At 42.7% G+C, this 22,103-nt stretch overlaps 1 protein-coding gene across 1 annotated transcript in view; it reads left to right on the plus strand.

Moving 5' to 3' along the window:
• The window catches only part of Ttll7 (tubulin tyrosine ligase like 7), a 114,675-nt gene that overhangs the window by 47,525 nt on the left and 45,047 nt on the right, over positions 1–22,103 (plus strand). Inside the window, exons 7-14 of the mRNA XM_021195961.2 lie at positions 1,417–1,633; positions 7,024–7,188; positions 9,987–10,145; positions 12,290–12,384; positions 16,525–16,672; positions 16,863–16,936; positions 17,950–18,085; positions 20,845–20,931. Of these exons, the coding sequence (XP_021051620.2) occupies positions 1,417–1,633; positions 7,024–7,188; positions 9,987–10,145; positions 12,290–12,384; positions 16,525–16,672; positions 16,863–16,936; positions 17,950–18,085; positions 20,845–20,931 (1,081 nt within the window). The remainder of the gene's footprint in view (positions 1–1,416; positions 1,634–7,023; positions 7,189–9,986; positions 10,146–12,289; positions 12,385–16,524; positions 16,673–16,862; positions 16,937–17,949; positions 18,086–20,844; positions 20,932–22,103) is intronic.

A 22,103-nucleotide genomic window follows, 5' to 3' on the forward strand; every position in this document is an offset into this window, starting at 1 on the left:
GTGGAGCCATTTAACTACCATAGCAGAGCCATTTAATTACCATAGTGGAGCCATTTAACTACCATAGCGGAGCTATTTAACTACCATAGTGGAGCCATTTAACTACCATAGCTGAACCATTTAACTATCAGAACTGAGTCATTTAACTACCAGAGCTGAGCCATTTAACTGCCACAGCTGAGCCATTTAACTACCATAGCAGAACCATTTGACTACCATAGTGGAGCCATTTAAACTACCATAGCTGAGCCATTTAGCTACCATAGTGGAACCATTTGACTACTATAGTTGAGCCATTTTACTACCAAGTGGAGCCATTTAACTACCATAGCTGAACCATTTAACTATCAGAGCTGAGCCATTTAACTACCATAGCGGAGCCATTTAACTACCATAGTGGAGCCTATAACTACCATAGCTGAGCCATTTAACTACCAGAGCTGAGCCATTTAACTACCATAGTGGAGCCTATAACTACCATAGTTAAGCCATTTAACTACCAGAGCTGAGCCATTTAACTACCATAGTGGAGCCTATAACTACCATAGTTAAGCCATTTATCTACCAGAGTGAGACATGTCCCCCTTCATTTTGACCTTTTTTTGTTTGCTAAATTTTGTAGCTTATCAAGGACATATTTTTTAAGGTTGATATTCTTGAAATATTTGCTTATCACATAGTATCACATCTTGTCTCCCTGTCATGGCAATTTTTGTTTTGCTGTATTCAACTGTAAGCACTTCAGAATACCATGTGATTTCATTTTCCCACTATTTTTACTGTCAACCTTTTGTGTATCTAGTTCTAAAGGGGTTCTTTTCTCTATAACACTGTAGTTAGGCCAATTTTCAAACCCACACTTTTTAAGCCATTCTGTTGACATTTGATTTAGTTTCTTCTGTCATTTTGCTCTTTGGTTTATGTATCCATATCATGCTTGCTATATTTCACGTCACTAAATTTTTCCTCATGATTTCACATTCCTCTGTGTAAATATTATTTTATTGCATCCCCGTGAAATCATGTAGTCATTTCTTCAACTGTAGATATTTCATGTTAGGCAGATAAAAGCAAGCTAAGTTCACCTAGAAAGCCCATGGCAGGTCAAAGGAAACACACAGGAATCGGTCCACTTGGTCCTCTCTAGACCCAGCCTCAGGGCTGGGAGCAGGTGCTGACAGGACCACAGTTCACCTGGGGTTGAGTAATGTTACAGAATTAGATAAAATATCAAAAGCTCTGTCATGTTGAACTTACAGTTGTCTCCTTTCCTTTCATTGCTCTTGTGGAGGGCAAAATTCTGGAATTTTCTATAACACTGTTCTCTCTCTGAATACATAGATGACACTCCCCTCCCTCCCCCAGCTTCTCAACCTCCATATCAAATTATTTTTTATTTGTTTTCTTTAAACTTAGGATTTCATTGATAAGAAATGGGGATAAGATCCCATCACAGGATCATTTGATAGTTCAAGAATACATCGAGAAACCTTTCCTAATGGAAGGCTACAAGTTTGATTTACGGATTTATATTTTGGTTACGTCCTGTGATCCATTAAAGATATTTCTCTACCATGATGGGCTTGTGCGCATGGGCACTGAGAAGTACATCCCACCAAACGAGTCCAACTTGGTAAGTGACGACCAGGAACTTAGTTACTGTTCATTTGTTCAATGTTTAAATCATCTATTGTGTGTAAGGACTGTATGATGTGGCGTTCCGCGACCCCATGGCTGAATGAATCACGGGCTTCTTCCTGACAGACAGTGATGTGAAAAATAAACTCAATGCAACGTGGGAAATATAGTGAGGTGCAGGGATCATAGGGCTCAGTTCCTTGGTGCGGAGCTGATGTTTGACAAAGCTTTGTGTTAAAGGTATAGTACGAACATGGAATCATGGAAGAGAATATGAAGATAATCCATATTATCTTCAGCATCAGGGTTATTTCGTAGCGGCCGAGGGAGGCAGGCTTTTCAATGTGCATTGACCACTTGTGAAGTCAAGGGAAAATTGCTCAATGCTCCTTGTGTACATTGAGAGATCTAGTGCACGACCCATTTCATAAGTATTTTCTCAGTAATATTTCCTTCGTACAGTAACTAATTCTCACGGGAGTTGCAAATATAATTTACCATAAAGATAACAAACTGTAATTTTACATGCCGAATTGTAAGTTATCATTCATACTTAAAAATGTAGTTAACATCTAATCTTATATTTCCAATGTAGTGAGTATAAGAAAATTCACAATGTTACTGTTTCTTAGCTTTCCAAAGGCCCCGTATTATTCTCTTCTAACATTTGCATACACTTCTAGTAAGATGGACCATTTCAAAAGTAAATAGTGGCTCACCCTCAATGTTGTTACCATTAGTAAACAAAAAGTTTTGCATACCTGGCAAGGAAGAAATGAGGGACATAAGAACTTTAGGAAGAGATGGTAGAGCGAAGGAATGTCTTATTTATGGTCATAAAGTTTGTTTCTGACTTTCAGCAAGTAATGTTTGAAATGTATAACATTCCTAGAATTATGACATTTTTGGAGATACATAAACACAGTGTGTGACTTCACAGCAGCAATAGTCTATTGGAGAGACATGATGGCCATCTTTCCAGATGGAATCTAATGTCAAAAGAAGACCAAGGAATGAGCCATCCAGGCTCCAGATTGGGAGGCGAGCACCACACAACAGAAGCTTAGGGAAAAGAATAAGGGAAGTCTGTAGGAAGCAGACAAGTTTAGTCTTGCCAAAGTATAGACCAGAAAAAGGATGTCTGTTCACAGATGAGCACAGAGTCCCCAAAACAAGATCTTTCCAGATGTTTTCAAGGACTTTCTAGGACTTGGGGATTTAGTTCAAGATGATACATTGAATGGGTAAATTAAATTTGGGGTTTGAAGAAGCCCATTTGACCTGAAGTGTTAGGAATGAGGAGGAAACAGTGGCAGGGGCAACAGAAGAGACTTGGAGTATGGGAGACCAGACATGATTTCAGTCTGGCCATGTGAGATGAGAGATGATTCTGAAATCAGGACATAGATTTGAGATAGCCTGAAGGTAATGCAGATAGCAATGTGTCACTAGAGTGATGGACTGGGTCTGTGAAATGAGGGAAATTAAAAGAAAACCCAAGAGTGTTTGGCCTGGACAGTTGGAGCATGGGCTGTACTCTCATGGAATTGGAGTTCAGGAGCTCTTGAAGGCTTTGTGGATAAATAACACATTTGGCCTTGACCTTCAACTGGTTGTGTTCCGAGGTGGTTTGGTTATTCACAGAAGAACTATGTGCTTCATTTGGGGGCATGTCAGTTTGTAGATAATTTAAATAATTGGAATGGGTAAGAGTGTGTCATACAGGTGTAAGGTGATGATGTCTCCTGATGATGTGAGACAGGATAAGGCTTGGGGGGTGTGGATTTCCATTCTGAAATATTAAGCGGTACACACATAGTAAGCTCACTGGGTCAGAGGATTGTAATGAGAGCTGGGGAGAAGACAGGTAAACTTCCATGCCTTATTTTGATAGCTGCCTTTGAACATTTAAGTTCCTGGCTTTGGTTCCTTACATATGTAGAAAAAGGTAAGTCTACATAAATGCCAGTATCCACCACTTACCTCTGTGATTCCATCACTAAGTCCACAGGGGTTTGTGTGAAGACAAAACTTAAAATATTATGGAAGTTCATTGTAAATTATGTAAAATATAATTTCTAATTTTTAAAGAAGTGAATCTACACTTTTTAAATTAGATCTTATATTTCCCTAGGAAATTGTGTCATACACTTAATTATAGTTATTAATGAATTTGTGAGCATCATTGCATGTGATTTGGATCATGACAGAGATCATGATAGAGATTTGAAATGTCGAGATACAGCGTTCGTTTCTTGATTTGTTTTTGTTTTGCATTTTTGAGAGAGCATCTCATGCAGCCTTGGCTGGCCTAGCCTCACTATCTAGCCAGGGATGAACCTGAGATCTGATTCTCTGTCTCCATCTTCTAAATGCTAGAATCACAGACACATGTTGACATGCCTACCCTCTGTAGTGCCTGGTCCATCCTTAAAAGTCTCCTATGTACCAACCCATGTGAGCCTTTGTGATAACGTGCAGTGTTGGGAATGGCTACACAATTTAATGCCTGCAGGTTTTTCTGGGGTCCCTTCTACACTTTCTTCTGGTTGTTCCTTAAATATAGCATAATGATTAAAAGAAAGATTTTCAGTAGCAAGTGGCACACAAATTAATAAACAAGAAGCTGGAATGACTGTCTCTGTTTATTTGCCTTAAAGATTTTATTTAACATACAGACCTATAATATATATACATATATAATATACACATTATAGGATATATATATAATATACATACAATATATACCTATAATATGTGTATATTATATATATGTATGTGTGAGTGTGTATGTATATGTACATATATTCAGTGTGATGCAAAATTTCTATTCACAATAATCTTGGGGAATAGGATTAGGAAAAGGGTGGGAATTTAAGATAGATTTATTAATGTTTATGCTAACTTGATGGGAAACATTAGATATTTACTGTTAAGAGAAGTTTTAGGTTTTAGATTCATTTCAAGTTTAAGAAAATAGTGCCAACAAACAGGAGGTGTGGTGCTACCTCCTGAGTCTGACGCAAGATTATCATGAATTTTATCCAGTGTAGGCTACACAGTGAGTTCCATCTTATCCAGTGAGATCATATTCCAAAGCAAACACACACACACACACACACACACACACACACACACACACACACACACACACACAGGCTCCATCTAAAACAGCAAAATAAAGTCTAAAACACAAATGCAATACACAGGGCCAGCTCTGTTTCACACTTGCCCTTAAGACATCTGTAGACAGCATGCAGACAGCATGTAGATATCTGTAGACACCATGTAGACATGTGTAGACATCAAAATCATGTATATATCTAGAGATACCATATAGATATCTGTAGACATTTGTAGACAGCATGTAGACATCTATAGACAGCATGTAGACATCTATAGACAGCATGTAGACAGCATGTAGATATCTGTAGACATTTGTAGACAGAATATAGACATCATGTAGACATCTGTAGACAGAATATAGACATCATGTAGACATCTGTAGATAGAATATAGACAGCATGTAGACATCTGTACATATCATGTAGACATTTGTAGACACCATGTAGACATATGTAGACAGCATGTAGACAGCATGTAGACATCTATAGACAGCATGTAGGCAGCCTTATCAAATACGCGATGACTCCTGTTGCTGCCATGTGCTCTGCCTGTCAGGAGGTCCAGGCGCCCTCTCAGTCAGTGTGCAGTGTGGGAACAGATGTGTTTGTAGTCCTGTGTCTTAGGTACCCTACTTCCTTATGCTTTCATGTTTTAATTGTTTTTTAAAAGATGTAGGATGTTTCTTAGAAAATTCCTTCCTCAAACAAATTTTAATAAACAGTATATGTGGGGTAATGAAGGGCTGATGGAGTAGAGTTTCACTTTTTAATTTCTGCCTGTGATGTCATTCGTTGGAATTTTGTTTGTAGATATCATAAATAATTAGTAAGTCATCCTGCAGTAGTAACATACATGGTCCTCTTGAGGGAAAAGTGACATTTTATCTCACTGGAACATATTTAAGCAATCCAAGTCATCAGTTGGTACAGTTTGGAGGTTTATGTTCTTAATTAGCATATATTAGTTATATATTATAATGGGCTTCATTATGACATTTTCATATATGCACATGACACAGTTTGATCATATTTCCCCCAGTGCCTTTCTTGTGCTCCTCACACAGTCTTTCACACCCTCTCTCTTCCTGTCTTCTTTTATAGTGAATGTCTGTCTGTCTGTTTGTTTATTTATTTACTTATTTATTTATTTATTTATTTATTTATTTTAATTTCATTGTGCTCCTTACATGGCCAAAGAGAAGGGCTTGTTTTCAGGAGCATAGGCACCTTACCAGTTAGCATCTGTGCCGTTGAAAATCAATCTCTCTCTCCCTCTCTCTCACCCTTCTTCCCTCCCTTCCTCCCCCCCCATCTCTCCCCCTCTCTCCCTCTCCAGCAACCACTTACTCGCTCAGTGAGGTGAGTGGGACCTCAGACATTGATTATTCTAGCCCTCTGCATGTCTAGTACAAGTAGTTACGGCTTTTGTGAATTCATGGGCGCAGTCGCCATGTCTATCTAGAATACAACATTCTACAACATTCTGTCCCTTCTCCAGCTCTTATGTTCTTCCTTTCCTCCTTTCCTGTGATGTCCACTAAGCCTTGGAGGTGGGGGAACACTCAGCTGTCACATACACTTATCACCTAAACCAGTTAGGAGTCTCCGTCATTAGCAAGCCTACTGCGTAAAGTGGCCTCTCTCATAAAAACTAGCAACACCACTAATGTTTGGGCACAAACATCCTTGTTTTGAAGGCAGTTTGACCAAGTTTACAGTACCAGACATGGATTCCTTGCTGCATAATGGTCCATGAGTCCAAACAGGATGTGGATGGTTATCCCGTTACTACTTGTCCCTATAGCAGCAGTAGGCACATGCCTTCCAGTCATCTGCTGAGTGCTGACAATGCTTCTAACCCCACAGCACTCACAGCGCCTTCTATACTCTGCAAATGACCCAGCAGGGAGGAAGGTTTTAGCTCAGTTCTGGATTGATTACTTCATTTCTTTTGAGCAGAGCATGCAGTGTCTTCCACAGTAATGTCTAGTATTGATGGGGACTCATGGTAGTAGTGATTGCCTGTATTGTTTTGGGGGTCACTGGGCCCTCATTGGTCAACACTCTGCAGCTCACCCTCAGCACCAGGGCTTTCTTTGATCAGCCCATGACTTCTAGAAAAAGCTTTATCCATCGATGCTGGCTATCTCTGAGGTTAAGAACGTTTAAGTTTTTATCAAGTCATCGCGGTTCTCTTTCTGGTGACACCACATGGTTGCGGCTCTCTTAAGTGGTAACACTTTGTTCTTCCTCCTTACAGACCCAGTTATACATGCATCTGACCAACTACTCGGTGAACAAACACAACGAACGGTTTGAGCGCAATGAAACTGAAGACAAAGGCAGCAAGCGTTCCATCAAGTGGTTCACGGAATTCCTACAGGCCAATCAGCATGATGTCACTAAGTTCTGGAGTGATATTTCAGTAAGATTATTGTATTCTGTAACTGTAAATGTATTTCACTAGAATTAAATTCAAATACCCAACAAACTTTTTTTAAAGAGTATATAGTGCCTGTGGCTGAGCAGAAGAGATTTATATATGAGTGTGTGTGTGTATGTATATATATGTATATGTATATATATATGTATATGCTGACCTTGTGACATGTCTTGCAAAGTAAGAACCTTATATCTAGGGAAAGGTATATTAATAGACAAAAGCACATTCAGGCGTAGAGTCATGAGGTGAGGAAAGATGCACAGGGTGTCACATGGGGCTGCGGTAGGCCTCTGTGAGCTTCCTACTGAAGTGGCATGTGGACCAACATTTGCATCTGAACAGTAAGGCATAATTTGACGAGGATTTGAAACCAGTCTGGCTTTTTTTTCCAACATGTTCCCTGTGTGTGTGTGTTGGGATATGTGTGTGTGCATGCGTGTGCTATACCATGTATGTGATCAGAGGACATTGTGAGAGAGTTGATTTTCCCTTTGAAGACGTTTGAGGGTCAAACTAGAGTTATCAGGTTTGGTGGCAAGGGCCTTTATCTATTGAGCTGTCTTGACTTCATTCAGTTTTGAAACACAGGAGAATAATAAGATTAATATGATCGAACATCATATGCATCTGGAAAATATGCATCTGGAAGATGCTACTCAAAACAGGTGTTGAACTGATTAAAGCAAACATTAAGGAGAGGCATCAAGGATACTTGGAAGCTTCTATGAGAAATTGAGGTAAAAGGATAGCTTAAAGTGACACATGGTGAAAGAGGGGCAGGAAGGTAAACACGGGGGTAAAGTGACTGCCCATAGTACAGAGGAGGATCAAGGGTCTCTCTGTTTGTAGGAATAATGGAAAGGAGAAGGAATGTGATATCTGAAATAGAACAGGAAGAAGTTTATTTTAAAATAAGTGTGGAATGTTTTGAGGATGAAAATTTGCTTGTTTATCATTTCATCCACCCATCTACTCACATACCTATCCAATCATCCATTTATCTATCAACCCACTCATTCAATCCATCTGTCAACCCACTCATTCCATCCATCCATCCATCCATTCACCCACTCACCCACCCACCCACCCACCCACCCACCTACCCATCATTAATTCTGAAAATACTCCAGGCTCTCATCTGGCATTCTTCTTCTTTACCATATGAGTTTGGGTCTTTGTGAGATTTCTCATGAAAACATATAACCTAATGGGCTGCCCTAGTGAGGGATGTAAGAGTGAAGAACCGCTCAGAAACAGTGGTCACGATCTCCTCTTTAGATGGCTTTAGTCATACTTTCCCCACCAAACTATGATAGTGCTCAAGCAAGACTTGTTAGGGTATGGAAATTAACTTCTGTTAAATCCCAAGGTATAATTTTTAGATGGGAGCCTGAAATACTAATGTAAGTCTTACAATCTCTGACACATTTCATGATCTCTACAAACTGGGAAATCTTGCTAGTTAGAATGCACACAGTGGTTATGGATAATCAGATGAGAATATTTTAAAAATATTTCACATACATTATTACAACTATTAAACCGCAGTGTATATACAGTCATTGAACATTGAACTGGTTGATGACTCTGGGTGACAGCACCACAGTTAATGCCCTTCTCCCCCTTCCCTGTGAAACTGCTTCCACCTGAAGGTGGATATTTGACACGAGCCACGAGATGGAGCTTGCAGTTAGCGAAGGCTTGCTTTGCACTGTGCTGGTCTTTGCGTCTGGCCTCTCACCCAGTCCTCTGGTGGTTTACATTTGGGAAAATGAGACACAGAGTTGAAAGCAGCATGCTTGCACTGCCCAGATAAGCAGAAGAGTCAGGTGCATACCATGATGTCTGACCCAGAGAGTCAAGGTCTTTACTGTCGTTCTCAGACAGCAGGAGTTAAGAAGCCAATGTAAGCAGAAGCCAGAAAAGTCACTGGCTTTCCCATAGTCCATGGTGTGGTTCCTCTTGGAAAAAATACTTGTTTTTATTTTATATGTATGAGTATTTTGCCTGAATGTGTGTGTGTGTGTGTGTGTGTGTGTGTGTGTACAGTATGTGGCAGGTGCCTGTGGAGGATAAAAGAGGGCATTGGATCCCCTGAAACTGGAGTTAGATGGTTGTGAGCTGCTGTGTGGCTTCTGGGAACTGATCACTGGGATGTATTCCGTTCTCAGGGAAACCTTTATGGAGTACAAGCCAGTGCCATGAATAAAGGCTATTTGGGGAATATCGCACCCTCCCTCAAATTTTTCTTCCTTGTAATTCTCCATTTGTATGGAACTAGCTTATGCTCCTTTTTCTTCTTATTTGTTTATAAATGCTTTTAAGCATCTCCAATGCCAGGGCCTATTATAGACACTGGGATGGTTTAAAAAAAAAAGTACAAGTGTCTTGTTCAAACAGATAGAAAAGCATCCATTGATTGCATGCCCTAGGTGGTAGGATGTGTTTTCAAGCGTGGCTACTCTTCAAGGCTGGTTGTGGAGGTCCTGTCTGGGATGACATGGGAATCTAAGGGAAGATGCTCCAGGAAGATGGGACAGCACAGAGCCTCAGTGGGAAGAAGTGCCCCTACTAGAGAGACTCAGAGAGTGTGGCAGAGAGCTAGGTGGGCAAAGAGAAGAGCTGGGGTTGGGGAATGAGGGCAGAGCAGTTTGGGAGGGGGCGGTGGTGCCAGAGAGCGCCATGAAGCCACCAAGGATGCTAGTTTTCCCTGGGTCATTTTAAAAATGAAACTACATCCAAACAAAGCATGTCCATGCCTTTCATCACAATCTCAATAGGAGTTGGTGGTAAAGACCCTGATTGTAGCAGAACCTCACGTCCTGCATGCGTACCGGATGTGCAGACCTGGTCAGCCCCCCGGGAGCGAAAGCGTCTGCTTCGAAGTCCTGGGGTTCGACATCTTGCTGGATAGAAAGCTCAAGCCATGGCTTCTGGAGGTAAGGCGTTCTCTAAGAAGGGTCAAAATAAATCAAGCCGTCACAGTCCTTATGTGTTTAAAACCCGTCTTTCATATGTGTACTTGGCACAGGTGTCCCCAGCTCGCTGGCTGGAATGAGGCCTGATTGGAGTATGTGGGAGGGAGTGAATGAAAATTCCGGGGCTAGAACATTCCCAAGGCTGAACTGATACAATTTTCTATCACGTCTCCACTTTACTGTAGAATGGGCTTGCCTACACTGAGTTATTGGCTGCTTAGACATTGGATCTTGTATCTCCTCTGGGTGGTCACTGTCTCTGGACCCCATCTTTACTGTGTCTTTAAGCACTCCATGGATAGAGAGGCTTCAATTGATTCACTCTTCAGTACCCAGTACTTAGCACTGCAGGGGGCATACGTCCTCTCTTATGGCACCTTAGAATCTTTCTTTGTCCAGCTGACCACCATCCAGATGTTTTCTCTGGGACCCCCGATCTGGCATCACAGAAGGAGCCTGCCTTCTTGGGGCTACTCCATACTGTTTGTAGACATCTGTCATGGAAGCAGCACATATTTGAACTGTGTTTCCAGTAGGAGTTATATTTTAAGGAACCTACTGCCACAGAAGCTAGAATCAACCATGGCCTTTCCTTCCAGAGGGGTGTCCCTCTCTTAGGGTAGCTGTTTGACGTAAGAAATTGCATCATAATCTCAAGGTTTTTGTAAGCAACCTGAATGAGTGCTATGTGAGATTGTGATTCAAAAATGTATTTTGAAGGAAAGTACACATTTTGAATTGGAGTGAGGGCGAGAGAGAGGAAAGTATATTCGTATATTCTGGGCAAATAGCCTGTGTTGCATGCTCAAGGACATTCATTTTTCTGCTAGCCGGAATTTTAGTCCAGCCCGGGTCCTAGTAATGAGACCTGTCCGAGTCATGTCGGCTCCTCTGCGTCTGTCATTCCTGAATGGAAGAGTCCTTGACTGTGTCTTAGGAAGGGCTGGATTTTTGTTCCCGAGTTTGAACACATTGACCCCGGGACTCACTCCCTGCCTATTACTGTCTTTTCCTCTGCTCCTGTCCTGGTAATTTATCCTTGATGGCTGGAAGAACGAAGGCACTCTTATGTTTCACAAAGGAAGAAATGAAAGGATTTCTGGGAATAAGAGCTTTATAAAATGCGACGTACGATGTAACCTTTGTAAAAAGCATTTGCCCATAGGAGCTTTGAGTTAGCTTGCTAAGTTACAGCTTACTGAACCGCTGGATTCTGCATGCTTTTTTTAAACCTCCTAATAAACATATTTTTATTCCTTATCCTTCACTGTCTATACCTTACTCAGCTCAGAATCATTAGTAACAAAACCCTGCAGCATCGCTGCCTTTGAATAGTGAGTATTTTGCACGTCCAGAGTCTTAAGTGTGCAGTTTGAGAGCTTGTCTTTCTTTTGCTGCCAACTCACAGTGCTGTGGGTCTCACCTGCAGCGTTCAAGACCTTCTGGCGCCACCGTGTGGAGTAAAGTGGAGAGCGTGTCTGAGGAGGAGACTGTCTAGCTGTGTAGAATCTGGGCAGTGATCAGCAAACTTAAGAAAGTTCCAAGCACCAAGAACATTTTCAGGATGGAAAATTGTGTCCAGTGTGTTGTTAGGAATGTTTTCCGAGGGATTGACTCGATCCTTGCAGAAATGAAGGGTAGTGAACCACTATTGAGCTAGGTAGAGAGAAACCAAATTTATATTTTAGGAAGCATCTTGGGTGGTGAACAGAGGGAACTGGTGCTTCCTGCATCCTAAGCATACACATGTGTAGCTTACTCTGTTGGTAATATCTCTATTATGGGTCTTCCCAACTTACAAGGTAAGTTGCAGTTAACTTTCCTAAGGTTTGATGGGATGGGTCAGTGGTTGAAGAGAGTGGTCAGGTAATGTTGGCAATTAAGACTAAGCCTGTGGGTGGAAAAGTAGATGTTTGCTGATGGTTTTCTGTAGTTCTTTTCCATAGAGTAATGGAAGAACAGGTATGGTGGTGAGGTCCAGAGCATCTTCCATATAGAGCTCAGAGATTTATTACTGGAAGTCCCACATACATTTAAGAAACAACTGGATTATGAGTTGATCTCCACCATTCAACCGAACTTATTGCTTTCTCTGTAAATTTCAGATTAATCGAGCCCCAAGCTTTGGAACTGATCAGAAAATCGATTATGATGTTAAAAGGGGGGTTCTGCTAAATGCGCTGAAACTGCTGAACATCAGGTGAGACATCTTCCCACTCTCTGGGGTCCCCCAAACATTAGGTGAAACTTTCCCCTGCTTGCTAGAGTACCCCAAACATTGGGTGGGCCTTTCCTCTGCTTGCTGAACTCCCTCAAACACCAGATGATCCTCTTCCCTGCTTGCTGTGGTACCCCTAAACATTAGGTGAGCTTTATCCAACTCTCTGGGGTCCCTCCAACACAAGGCAAGCCTTCTCCACATTCACTGGGTGCCATATGCATCAGGTGAGCCTTTGCCCCACTGGCTGGGGCTCACCACCTTTGGTACAGAGAAGTCACTCACGTGAGAAACTGGCTTTGCATTGTGAATCTCTTATATTTTGTATTTTTCATTTCGGCTTTCTTCATGCTATCCTGCAAACCCACGTTGTTTTAAAACACCTTTTCATTTCCCTGTGCCCACTGCCTTTGCTGCCCCACACAGTCCTGTGCACCTCGGTAACTGCATTAAGTCACAGACTTTACCGTGAAGTACAAGGTTGGCTTGGTGTTGGTGTGGTAGGAGAGACCCTCTGACTTACCTTCCTTCTCCTTGAAGAAAAGTTAGGCACCAGAGCCACTTGGGAAACCTTAATCATGGATTCCTACCTTCATGGGTCTTTCCTCTCTGTCTGGCTTCCATACAAAAAGAAAAGATGTCATTGCTTGGTGAGATGGCACACAGAGTGGGAAGAAAGATCTGAGGGGAGACATGCAGGGGGGGGGGCAGGGACGAGCCACCTGGAGGGCACAGGGCCATGGAGTCAGGTATTTGCTATGCTGTCACACAGGAAAGGCTTTGACACATTCTGAAAGGGATTTATTAGGGGAGGCAGGAGGATTGTGCGTTTGAAGACAGCTTTGGATACATACAGCAAACCTGTGTGTGTCATCAAGGGAAAAAGAAAAGAGAGAGAGAAAAAGCTCTTTAACCTAGCTGCTCTGTGCTCGACTTTTGCCTTGAGAAACACAGCTCACGGCACCTGACTCCAGGGCCCTGATGATGGACCAGTGATTTTACATCTAGTTTAGTTTTATCATCACTCAAGACCTCTCGAAGGGTTATGGGATGCATTAAGGCATCCTTTTACTTAAAGTATTTGCTAGCAGTTAGCAGTTGCTATTGAGACCTGGCTTTATCTGGGAAAGCACGACGAGACAATGAGGTGAAGTCTGGCTGGACATCCGCACACGGCTTCTGTCGCTGGGCAGAAGGTGCATGTGCCTGCATTTTACCCAGTCCATGATTTTAGACTGTGTCAGTGATACTTTCTACGTGAAGTTTTCGATTGTAACAGTGCCACATGCTCAACTCATGGGTGTCCCTGGGGTATCTTTAGATTTACAAATGACGATACTGATCCAGAAATTATCTGTGGATATTCTTGGTCATTTCTGAGGTCAGATCATCTAAGGGGCAAGACATTTCTAAAGCTATGAGCATAGAGGTTCTTCCATGCATACCTTCATGTTCTCCACAGGACGCAACACGGGTTTTAATACTTAGAGCACACGCATGCTGCACACCTGTCTTCCCTCTTTCTTGGAGGGCACCACAGTACACAGCACGTGTGTCTGAGCTGGTTTTGTGCTGAGCACATCATAGTGACTTAAATCAGGAACAACAGGGACTCCTTGCCTTGTACTCAGTATTACAGACTTAATTTTCATACAGGCAGACTCCAGAGTGCTCTGTTTTCTAACTACTTAACTACCAGAAGGAGCTTTTATCTCTTTAAGTATTTGTCTTTCTTCTTAGGAACCCCAAATGTGGTCTTGTTAAATACCAGGGCTAAGCTTCACTAGCCCTGTAACGCAACAACTATATATATAGTTCCTGTATCTTAGTACTCCCCTATTTTCCCCAAGCCGTGCTCGGCTGATGGTTCTCACATCATCATCTCCTGCCCGGTCTTGCTCATGGTTTGTCTGCTCCCTACTCAAGGTGGATGCCTTTTCTTGTCGTCTGTAACACAGAGCATCCTCCACTATTACAATCATTATTTTGACTTGAGTTAATCTTCCCCTCCCTTTCAGAGTCTGCATTGAGCAGGGCTTGTCACATCGTTTCTTCCTTTCTGCTCTGCTCTGTGCTGTCTCTCCTGGGCCTGGTTAACTTCTAATTTGATGCATTCTCCTCGCAGTTAGAGCTTTCTCAGATCTTGCTACAGTCGTCTCCCTATGGCATGCCTCTGTCTCTATCTCCAAGTCCACTCTTCAGCCTGTGTGTTTTCATCTTAAGGAAATTCAGAAGAGCCCGTAGCTCAGGCAGCTCTACCCCAATGGCTGTCGATGTAGAAGCTCAGGCAGAGGGCTTAGGAACTCACCCGTGTGAGTCCAGATTCACACCCTATTTTGAAGCACGAGGTTTGTGATCTTCAGAGAGAACAGTGTTACATGAGCCCTGCTCAGGCCCCATGTGTGGAACAAATGAGAACAAATGAGAAACTCCTTCCTCCTGCAATCAGAGAAGACTGAGCTGTGTTACGCTCAAGTTCTCCCACAAAGGTTTTCATCCTCTGGGAGTCTTCTGCCACAGTCATAAAGACTGAATCCAGAGAGGACAGCCACAGCCTCATGAGCCCAAGGTCTGAAATATTTGTGAATTAGATTAGGTTAAATAAAATGTTCGTTTTTTCACTTAGGACTAGTTCATGGGCTATAGGTCTGAGTGTTTAATACTCTCCCGCTCCGGAGTCGGTACTCAGTGCCTCTCTGGCATTTGTCTGCTGCTCCAGTGTTGGTCCTCCGTGCTTCTCTGGCACTTGTCTGCTGCCCCGGGCACAGGTCCCTTGTGCCTCTCTGGCACTTGGCCAGGCTCATTGAGTTTGGCTTTTCACGTTCCGCCCTCTCACCTCCTGTTCACTGCTTCCCACCCCCTGTTGTATCTCATTTCTCTTTCCTCTGTGTCACCTTCACTCATTCTTGTGAATGAATGAGTCCACCAACCGTGTACGTATGAAGTGACAGACAGATTGAGATGGGTTCTGTTGGCTCGGGTCCCTTCTGGAGCCCAGATCCTGCATTTATCATTGTCTACTGATGGTGAATGCTGCTGACGGTGAATGCTGCATTTTTCTTTTCTTTTTTCTTTTCTTTTTTCTTTTTTTTGCCTAGCCTGTGGTTACAAACATGTACTAAATCAACAAGGAAGTGAATGAACAAATGGATAATGTCTCATATTTAACTTAAGTATGAGCAGAGCTCAGTTTTTTTCCTTCAGTCATATTTATCTTGTGTCATTTCCTTCTCCCCACTGCTGGTGATCACGTATACATTTGCCTAGATTAAGCCTCGAAGGGAAAACAAAACACATGAGTGTTGCTTAAGTTGAAGAGAGGGAGACAAAGTCAGCATTTAATTCACCAATGGCTGTAGATGTTGCATTTCACAGGATGAACTGTGAAACCAGGGGCCTTGGAATCTTCAAGACATATAGGATTTCCATCTCTTGTTATTTTCTAAAGCACTACCTTCCTGTATTAGTCGGGGTTCTCTAGAGTTACAGAACTTATGGTTAGTCTGTGTAGAGTGATGGAATTGGTTGTGATGACTTACAGTCTGTAGTCCAGCTCCCTAACAATGGTCAGCAGCGGCTGTGATTGGAAGTCCAAGGAGTCCAGTCCCTGTTCAGTCCCACAAGGCAAGCAGGAGAAGAACAGTGAATCTTCCTTCTTCCAGTGTTCTTATGTAAGTCTCCAGCAGAAGGTGTGGCCCAGATTAAAGGTGTGTGCCACCATGCCTGGATCTAGGACTTGCTTTTTTCCAAATGTCCTTGAATTCAGAAATCCCCTTGCCTTAGACTCCTGGGATTCGTAGCCACTATGCCTCAAGATCTCCATGCCAAGATCCAGGTTAGAAACTTGTATCTCCCAGCCTCAAGATCTGGATCACAGATGAGCCTTCCAATTCTGGATGGTAGTTCATTCCAGATATAGTCAAGTTGACAACCAGGAATAGCATTACACTTCCTTACAGAGTCCCTTTTCTGATGGTTAGATGGACAGAATGTATGTGAAGATATAAACTTAACAACTTTATTCCCGGTCCAGCGTGTTCCCTCGTCTGCACTTCCTTCTCAGAGGGATGCCATCAGAAGTTTTCTGAAGTGAGAGTTACGGTCTTGTGTTTTACATTTCAGGACCAGCGATAAAAGGAAAAACTTAGCCAAACAAAAAGCCGAGGCTCAGAGGAGGCTGTACGGTCAAAACCCAGCAAGAAGGCTTTCGCCAGGCTCCTCCGACTGGGAACAGCAGAGGCACCAGCTGGAGAGGCGGAAAGAAGAGTTGGTATGGGCGCTGGGCTTGGTGTCTTGGCTTGTTTTGATTCTGACTTGTGCTGTGGTGCATAGTGAACCCATACTAGGCAAGCGCTCTGTCACCGAGCCACACCCCAGCCTGGTGTGAACATTTTAACAGCTACTTACAGTTTCAACGGCATGACCTAGCATGATCTACATAAAAATCTGTTCCTTTTTAGAAAGAGAGACTCCTTCAAGTGCGAAAGCAGGTTTCGCAGGAAGAACATGAAAACCGTCACATGGGGAATTACAGGTAGGCACTGCTGTCGGCTTGTTGTTTTGTTTTGTTTTTCTGAGACTGAAGAGGTGGTACTTCATTCTAGCCTTTTTCAGCGTATTTTAAGGGCTGTGCTTCCTTCGTGAGGACCAGCTTCTCGCTCACTATGTTTCAGGACATGAACGGGTGTCTGCAGGTAGATGGCTCTTGGCTGGAGGGAGCTCCTGCTGACTGGTCCAGCTTCTGCTCTGCCTAGGGAGGTTTTGAACCAACCTTTTCTGTGACTGTCCTTGGTCACTATGTACTATTTTAAGAAAAGCAAAAGCCATGTCTTCTGGTACTCTTTCTGGTGGCTGCTGTACTTCCTTAACAACGAGGCAAAAGAAGGAAGTATTTGAAGGGTCTGGGTGGAGATGGGAGAGAGGGTGTGGGCAATCTTCACAAAATACCCCTGGAAAGGACAAAAAGGGGCCCCTTAATATTCTTGGAAAGATGCTTCCTCCTCGGGCCTGACATCGCCACATGAGGGTTTAGCAGAGGGTCGGGGAGGGGTTCAGATTATCTCACCCTTTCTGGTAGCCCTTCTTCCTGGCATCAACACCCCCAGGGCAGCGAGGAGAGGTGAAGATGCTTTTACCATTCTGCTTCCGCTCTCTCTTCATTTCCTCACCCCATGAGTACATGCATGAGTATATGGACTCTGATAATGTATGTAATACATACATTGATACATACATACCTTCTGTATAATTATCCCAGGTCCCCAGAACACTTTCTCTCAAAGTTCAGTATTTCACCAACTTGTCCAAACACCATTCTTCAAACCCTTCAGTGGAACTTGCCTACATGAGTGGTATACCAGATGGACACTTGGGACCCCCCTTACTCATGGACACTTGGGACCCCCCTTACTCATCCATGTCTGTTTCTAGCCCCCACTTGGCCCAGAGCAGGGAGGGGTAACAGTTCTCTAAACGGGTGATCTTAGCTACTGAATTGTGTTAGATTCTTGTAAGCAAATGAGTTTCTCCGATTTCCCTTTTTCGTAGGAGAATTTATCCTCCCGAAGATAAAGCACTGCTTGAGAAGTATGAAGGTTTGCTGGCTGTTGCCTTCCAGACCTTCCTCTCAGGAAGAGCAGCTTCATTCCAGCGAGAAATGAACAATCCTCTGAAAAAGATGCGGGTGAGAGGATGAGAGTCCTCAGAGAGAGAAGGGGCGAGCCAGGCTCTGTGTCCTTAGTAACGAACTATCTTAGACTGGGGATGAGGGTCTGTAGAGAGAGAAGGGGCGAGCCAGGCTCTGTGTCCTTAGTAAAGGACCCATCTTAGGCTGAGGATATGGCTCAGTGGGTAGAAGTGCTTGATGTCTAAGCATAGAGACCTGATTCCAAATCCTCTACACCCACTCATACTTTTTTGTTGTTGTTGTTTTGTTTTGTTTGTTTTTTTGAGATAGGGTAGCACTCATACTTCTGTATCCCCAGTGCTTTATGGGGCATAGACAGGAAGATCCCTGGGCATTGTCATCTGTCAGTCCGGCTCAGGTTCAGGGAGAGACCCTGTCTCAAGGGAATAAGGCAGTGTGGTTGATACAGAACCTTCACTGACTTCGGAAAACACACACACACATATACATGCACATACACACATGCACATACACACATGCATATATACACACATGTACAAGCATGCACACAGATATATACACATACTTCTGCACACACACAGATATATACTAGTGCACTTACAGACATATACACATACTTCTGCACACACACACACACACACACACACACACACACACACACACGGTGGATGCCAGCTGAGCCTTGCATTATGGTGTTCTTGATGCTTTTCTTCTTACGAGGTGGTCACATTTCAGAGCTAACCAAGTGACTTCAATAAGATTCATAGCAGAACAAGCTTCAGGCTGATCATTCTGATACGGTGTTGTAATCTCATTATAATAAAATGCATCCTGACATAGATTTCTGTATGAAACTGGATAGAGAAATCCACTGAGGTAATCCAGTGGCTTGTGATGTTCTCCTTTTAATTATAGCTAACACTGCACTAGTTTTTCTTGATGCTACATAGACTTGGCAAAGAAGAACAATTACAATTCTGTCCCTCATTTGAGTGTGGCATCACAGGCTTGCCTTACCAGCAATTGGGAGACTGAGGCAGAAGGATTGCCTAGATGGCCTAAAGAGTTGAAGAGCAGCCTGGGCTCCCGAGCAAGACTCTGTCTTGGAATCTTACACAAAAGCTCACACCCCCACGTCTCTCTGCTGTTTACCTGTTTCATTTCCCCATCTATATTCCTCTGTGTCCTCCTCCTCTCTCCTCTTCCCTCCTCTCTCATTCTTCTTTCTCTTCCTCTGTCCATTCTCCCCATCTCTTTCCGCCTTCCCTCCCTCTTTTTCCTTGTGCGGGTCTATTGGTTCTCTATCGCAGTATAAGAAATCTCTTCATTTATTTGCTTATTGTGTGTCCCTGACAGGTAACAGCTGAGTGGTTTCCTGGGCTGATCTTACTTTGCAGTGAATTGTGTAGGGCAGAGATGTTTGCATTTAGCTGGGGAGAGAATGTCAGGGTGGCCTCACTCAAGTGTCTAGGCAATCAGTTATGGTGTTGTCACACCTGGGAAACACCTGGGAGCTGGCTGTACGTCTCTGTTTTTGTGCTTGCTCTTGATAGACGAGCTAGCTGGGGCTCTTACTCTATCATCCTGATACTATCTCAAGGCGACAGTCTTAACTCAGCAGAATTCACCTGTGATGGCTTTGTCTCTGCTGTCTTTGCCCAGATTTGATAGAGGATCCCAAAGTTGAAAGTGACCACTCCACCTCTCTGCTCTCTGGGGAGGAACCTGCCTCTTTCTGGAGAATTGAACTCCTTTGCACTTGACTCACCTGTAGCTTTCTCTTTTAAAATATATGGTTGTTTAGTTCATCTGGAGTTTTTAGGATGAGAATATTATTTGTTATGATTTTTCTTCTGAATAAAATCAGACTCCTTGAACTTAGTTTTGAGTTTCTAACGATGCTGTTTGTATAATCCAGTGGACCAGAGCCAGAGGCTTTTTGGCATTTTTATAGCTGTCTTTCCTAGATTGGAATGCATTTCTAGTGTGAGCTGTGGTGTGACTCCTGGTTTCTTCTATAAACTTTAAGGAGACTTTGAAGTAGAAATCACAATATGTGAGCTTAGTTTTGTCAGAAATGAGGTCTGGATCACACAACGAGGTGACTGATCACACCCCTCAGTACAGCTGTGCAAGTTTGCTCAACTTCCAATGTTGGTGGATGGTCTTAGAGTTTTCCCTTTGATTTCAAAGTAAATTCAGAGGCTCATAAGATAAGGCTACTGGGATACTTAGAGGTTTTCTCTACCAGTAATTGACATTGAATTAAAATATTTCATAAGGCTGTAGGAATATTCTTGCAATAATTAGTATTTCTAAACAGCTTCATTAAGTGGTACCCGTTAAACAAATTTCTAATATTAAATTCTTTCTAAATGACACTCCTGGCCAGTTTTCACTTTCTGCGTCATGTTTTAATATTAAATTGTGCTAATCAGTATAGGAATGATTATTGGGATGAAGTCTGGAAGACGAGCATGAGATTTTCATGTCTTAGTGTTTAGCGAGATGATTTATTATTTATTATTGGCTAGTCTGAGATTTCAATGGTATGCTGGGAGGAACATGCTTGCCTATGATGATTGCACACATACTTCAGCTGCGTATTTATGTTTACCCCCAGGTTTTGGTAAAGTTTCTTGAAGTCTTTGCCTTTAATGTTTCTTTCTTTCGTCTGAGTAATCACCACTGCATAGGTTCTAGAGTAACCAGCGCACACCAACTTGTAGAGATTAATGACCTCGTAAAAAGTCTCTATACTTTTAGTGATCACCATTTCCATCACGTTTTTGAAGGAGGAAGATCTTCTGGATCTTCTGGAACAGTGCGAAATCGATGACGAAAAGCTGATGGGGAAAACCGCCAGGGTCCGAGGGCCGAAGGTGAGATGGTGCCCAAGTCCATGTCAGGAGCACGAGTGATCTCTGCTTAGCCATTTCCCTTAACAGTTAGGATGCATTTTCATGGGAACTTTTGGAACTTTGTGTTCAGTGAAGGCAAAACCAGGCAAATGGCATTACCTCACACTCTCAAGCTTTGTTTCATTAGCTTCCTTTAGAGTTTTGGTTCATCCCCAAGTGCTAATGAATGCCTAGAGATTCAGACAGGCTGGACATAGGAGGACTACCCCTATTCTAAGTTCAATGTTAGAGTTTCATTATAGTCCTAGATAACTAACAAAGAAGTATTTGGGATTATAGATAAGGCGGATTGTGACACTAGAGGTACATTATTAATAGGGAACCCTCCTGTCTGTTCATTTAGTTTCCATACAATGTGAATGTCCACATTGCATGCTGAGTGTAGGCTTAGAGTGTTCACAACCTACTTTAATAAGGGTCCTTTAACCTACCTGTTAGCACATTACCCACCAGAGGTACGGGAGAAGAAAGGTTAATAGGAAACGGGGGTTGTGGACATGCTTAGAAATAGTTCTTTGGGGGCTATTCCACTCTTCGTTGTCAGCAATCCAGCCCACTATCAAAACACCAAACACGAATCAGCAGCGGCAGTCCAATTCACTCTGCAAACACCAAACACGAACCAGCAGTGGCAGTTCCATCTGGAAGAAATGGAGAAGCTCCGCCAAGTGGCAAGAAGGCCCTGGAATTTCACGAGAAGTTCTTTGGCAAGTTACACTCTACAAAGTCACGAAAAGCGAAGATCAGCCACTCTGTACAAGGCAAACCAATTCAAGACAGTCTTCAGCAAAGACTAGCGAAGCAGATCAAGGCAAACTAATGCACGAGCTTCGTCACACTGTGGGGTTATATGTACACTCGTTCTAATCATCACTCGTCCTTTCACCTGTCTGCTTCAGCAAAAACGTCCTCTCTCCTGTGTCTGCTTCGGCTAACATCACATGACATAACTGAGTCCCCAAAGAAACCAGAAATTTCCATCTCAGTTGAGTGTAATTCTGTTCTCCCCTTTCTTGCCCATTTTTTCCTATTAGCTTCCCCTGCCTTCCTAAACTTTTTTACTTTCATTTTTGTATTAAGTTTATGCCCATGATTTTATGTATCTATATAAAATGAAGTAACCACAACCAAGA

The sequence above is a fragment of the Mus pahari genome, chromosome 4 (genome assembly GCF_900095145.1).
Source record: "Mus pahari chromosome 4, PAHARI_EIJ_v1.1, whole genome shotgun sequence".
Lineage (NCBI taxonomy): Eukaryota > Metazoa > Chordata > Mammalia > Rodentia > Muridae > Mus > Mus pahari.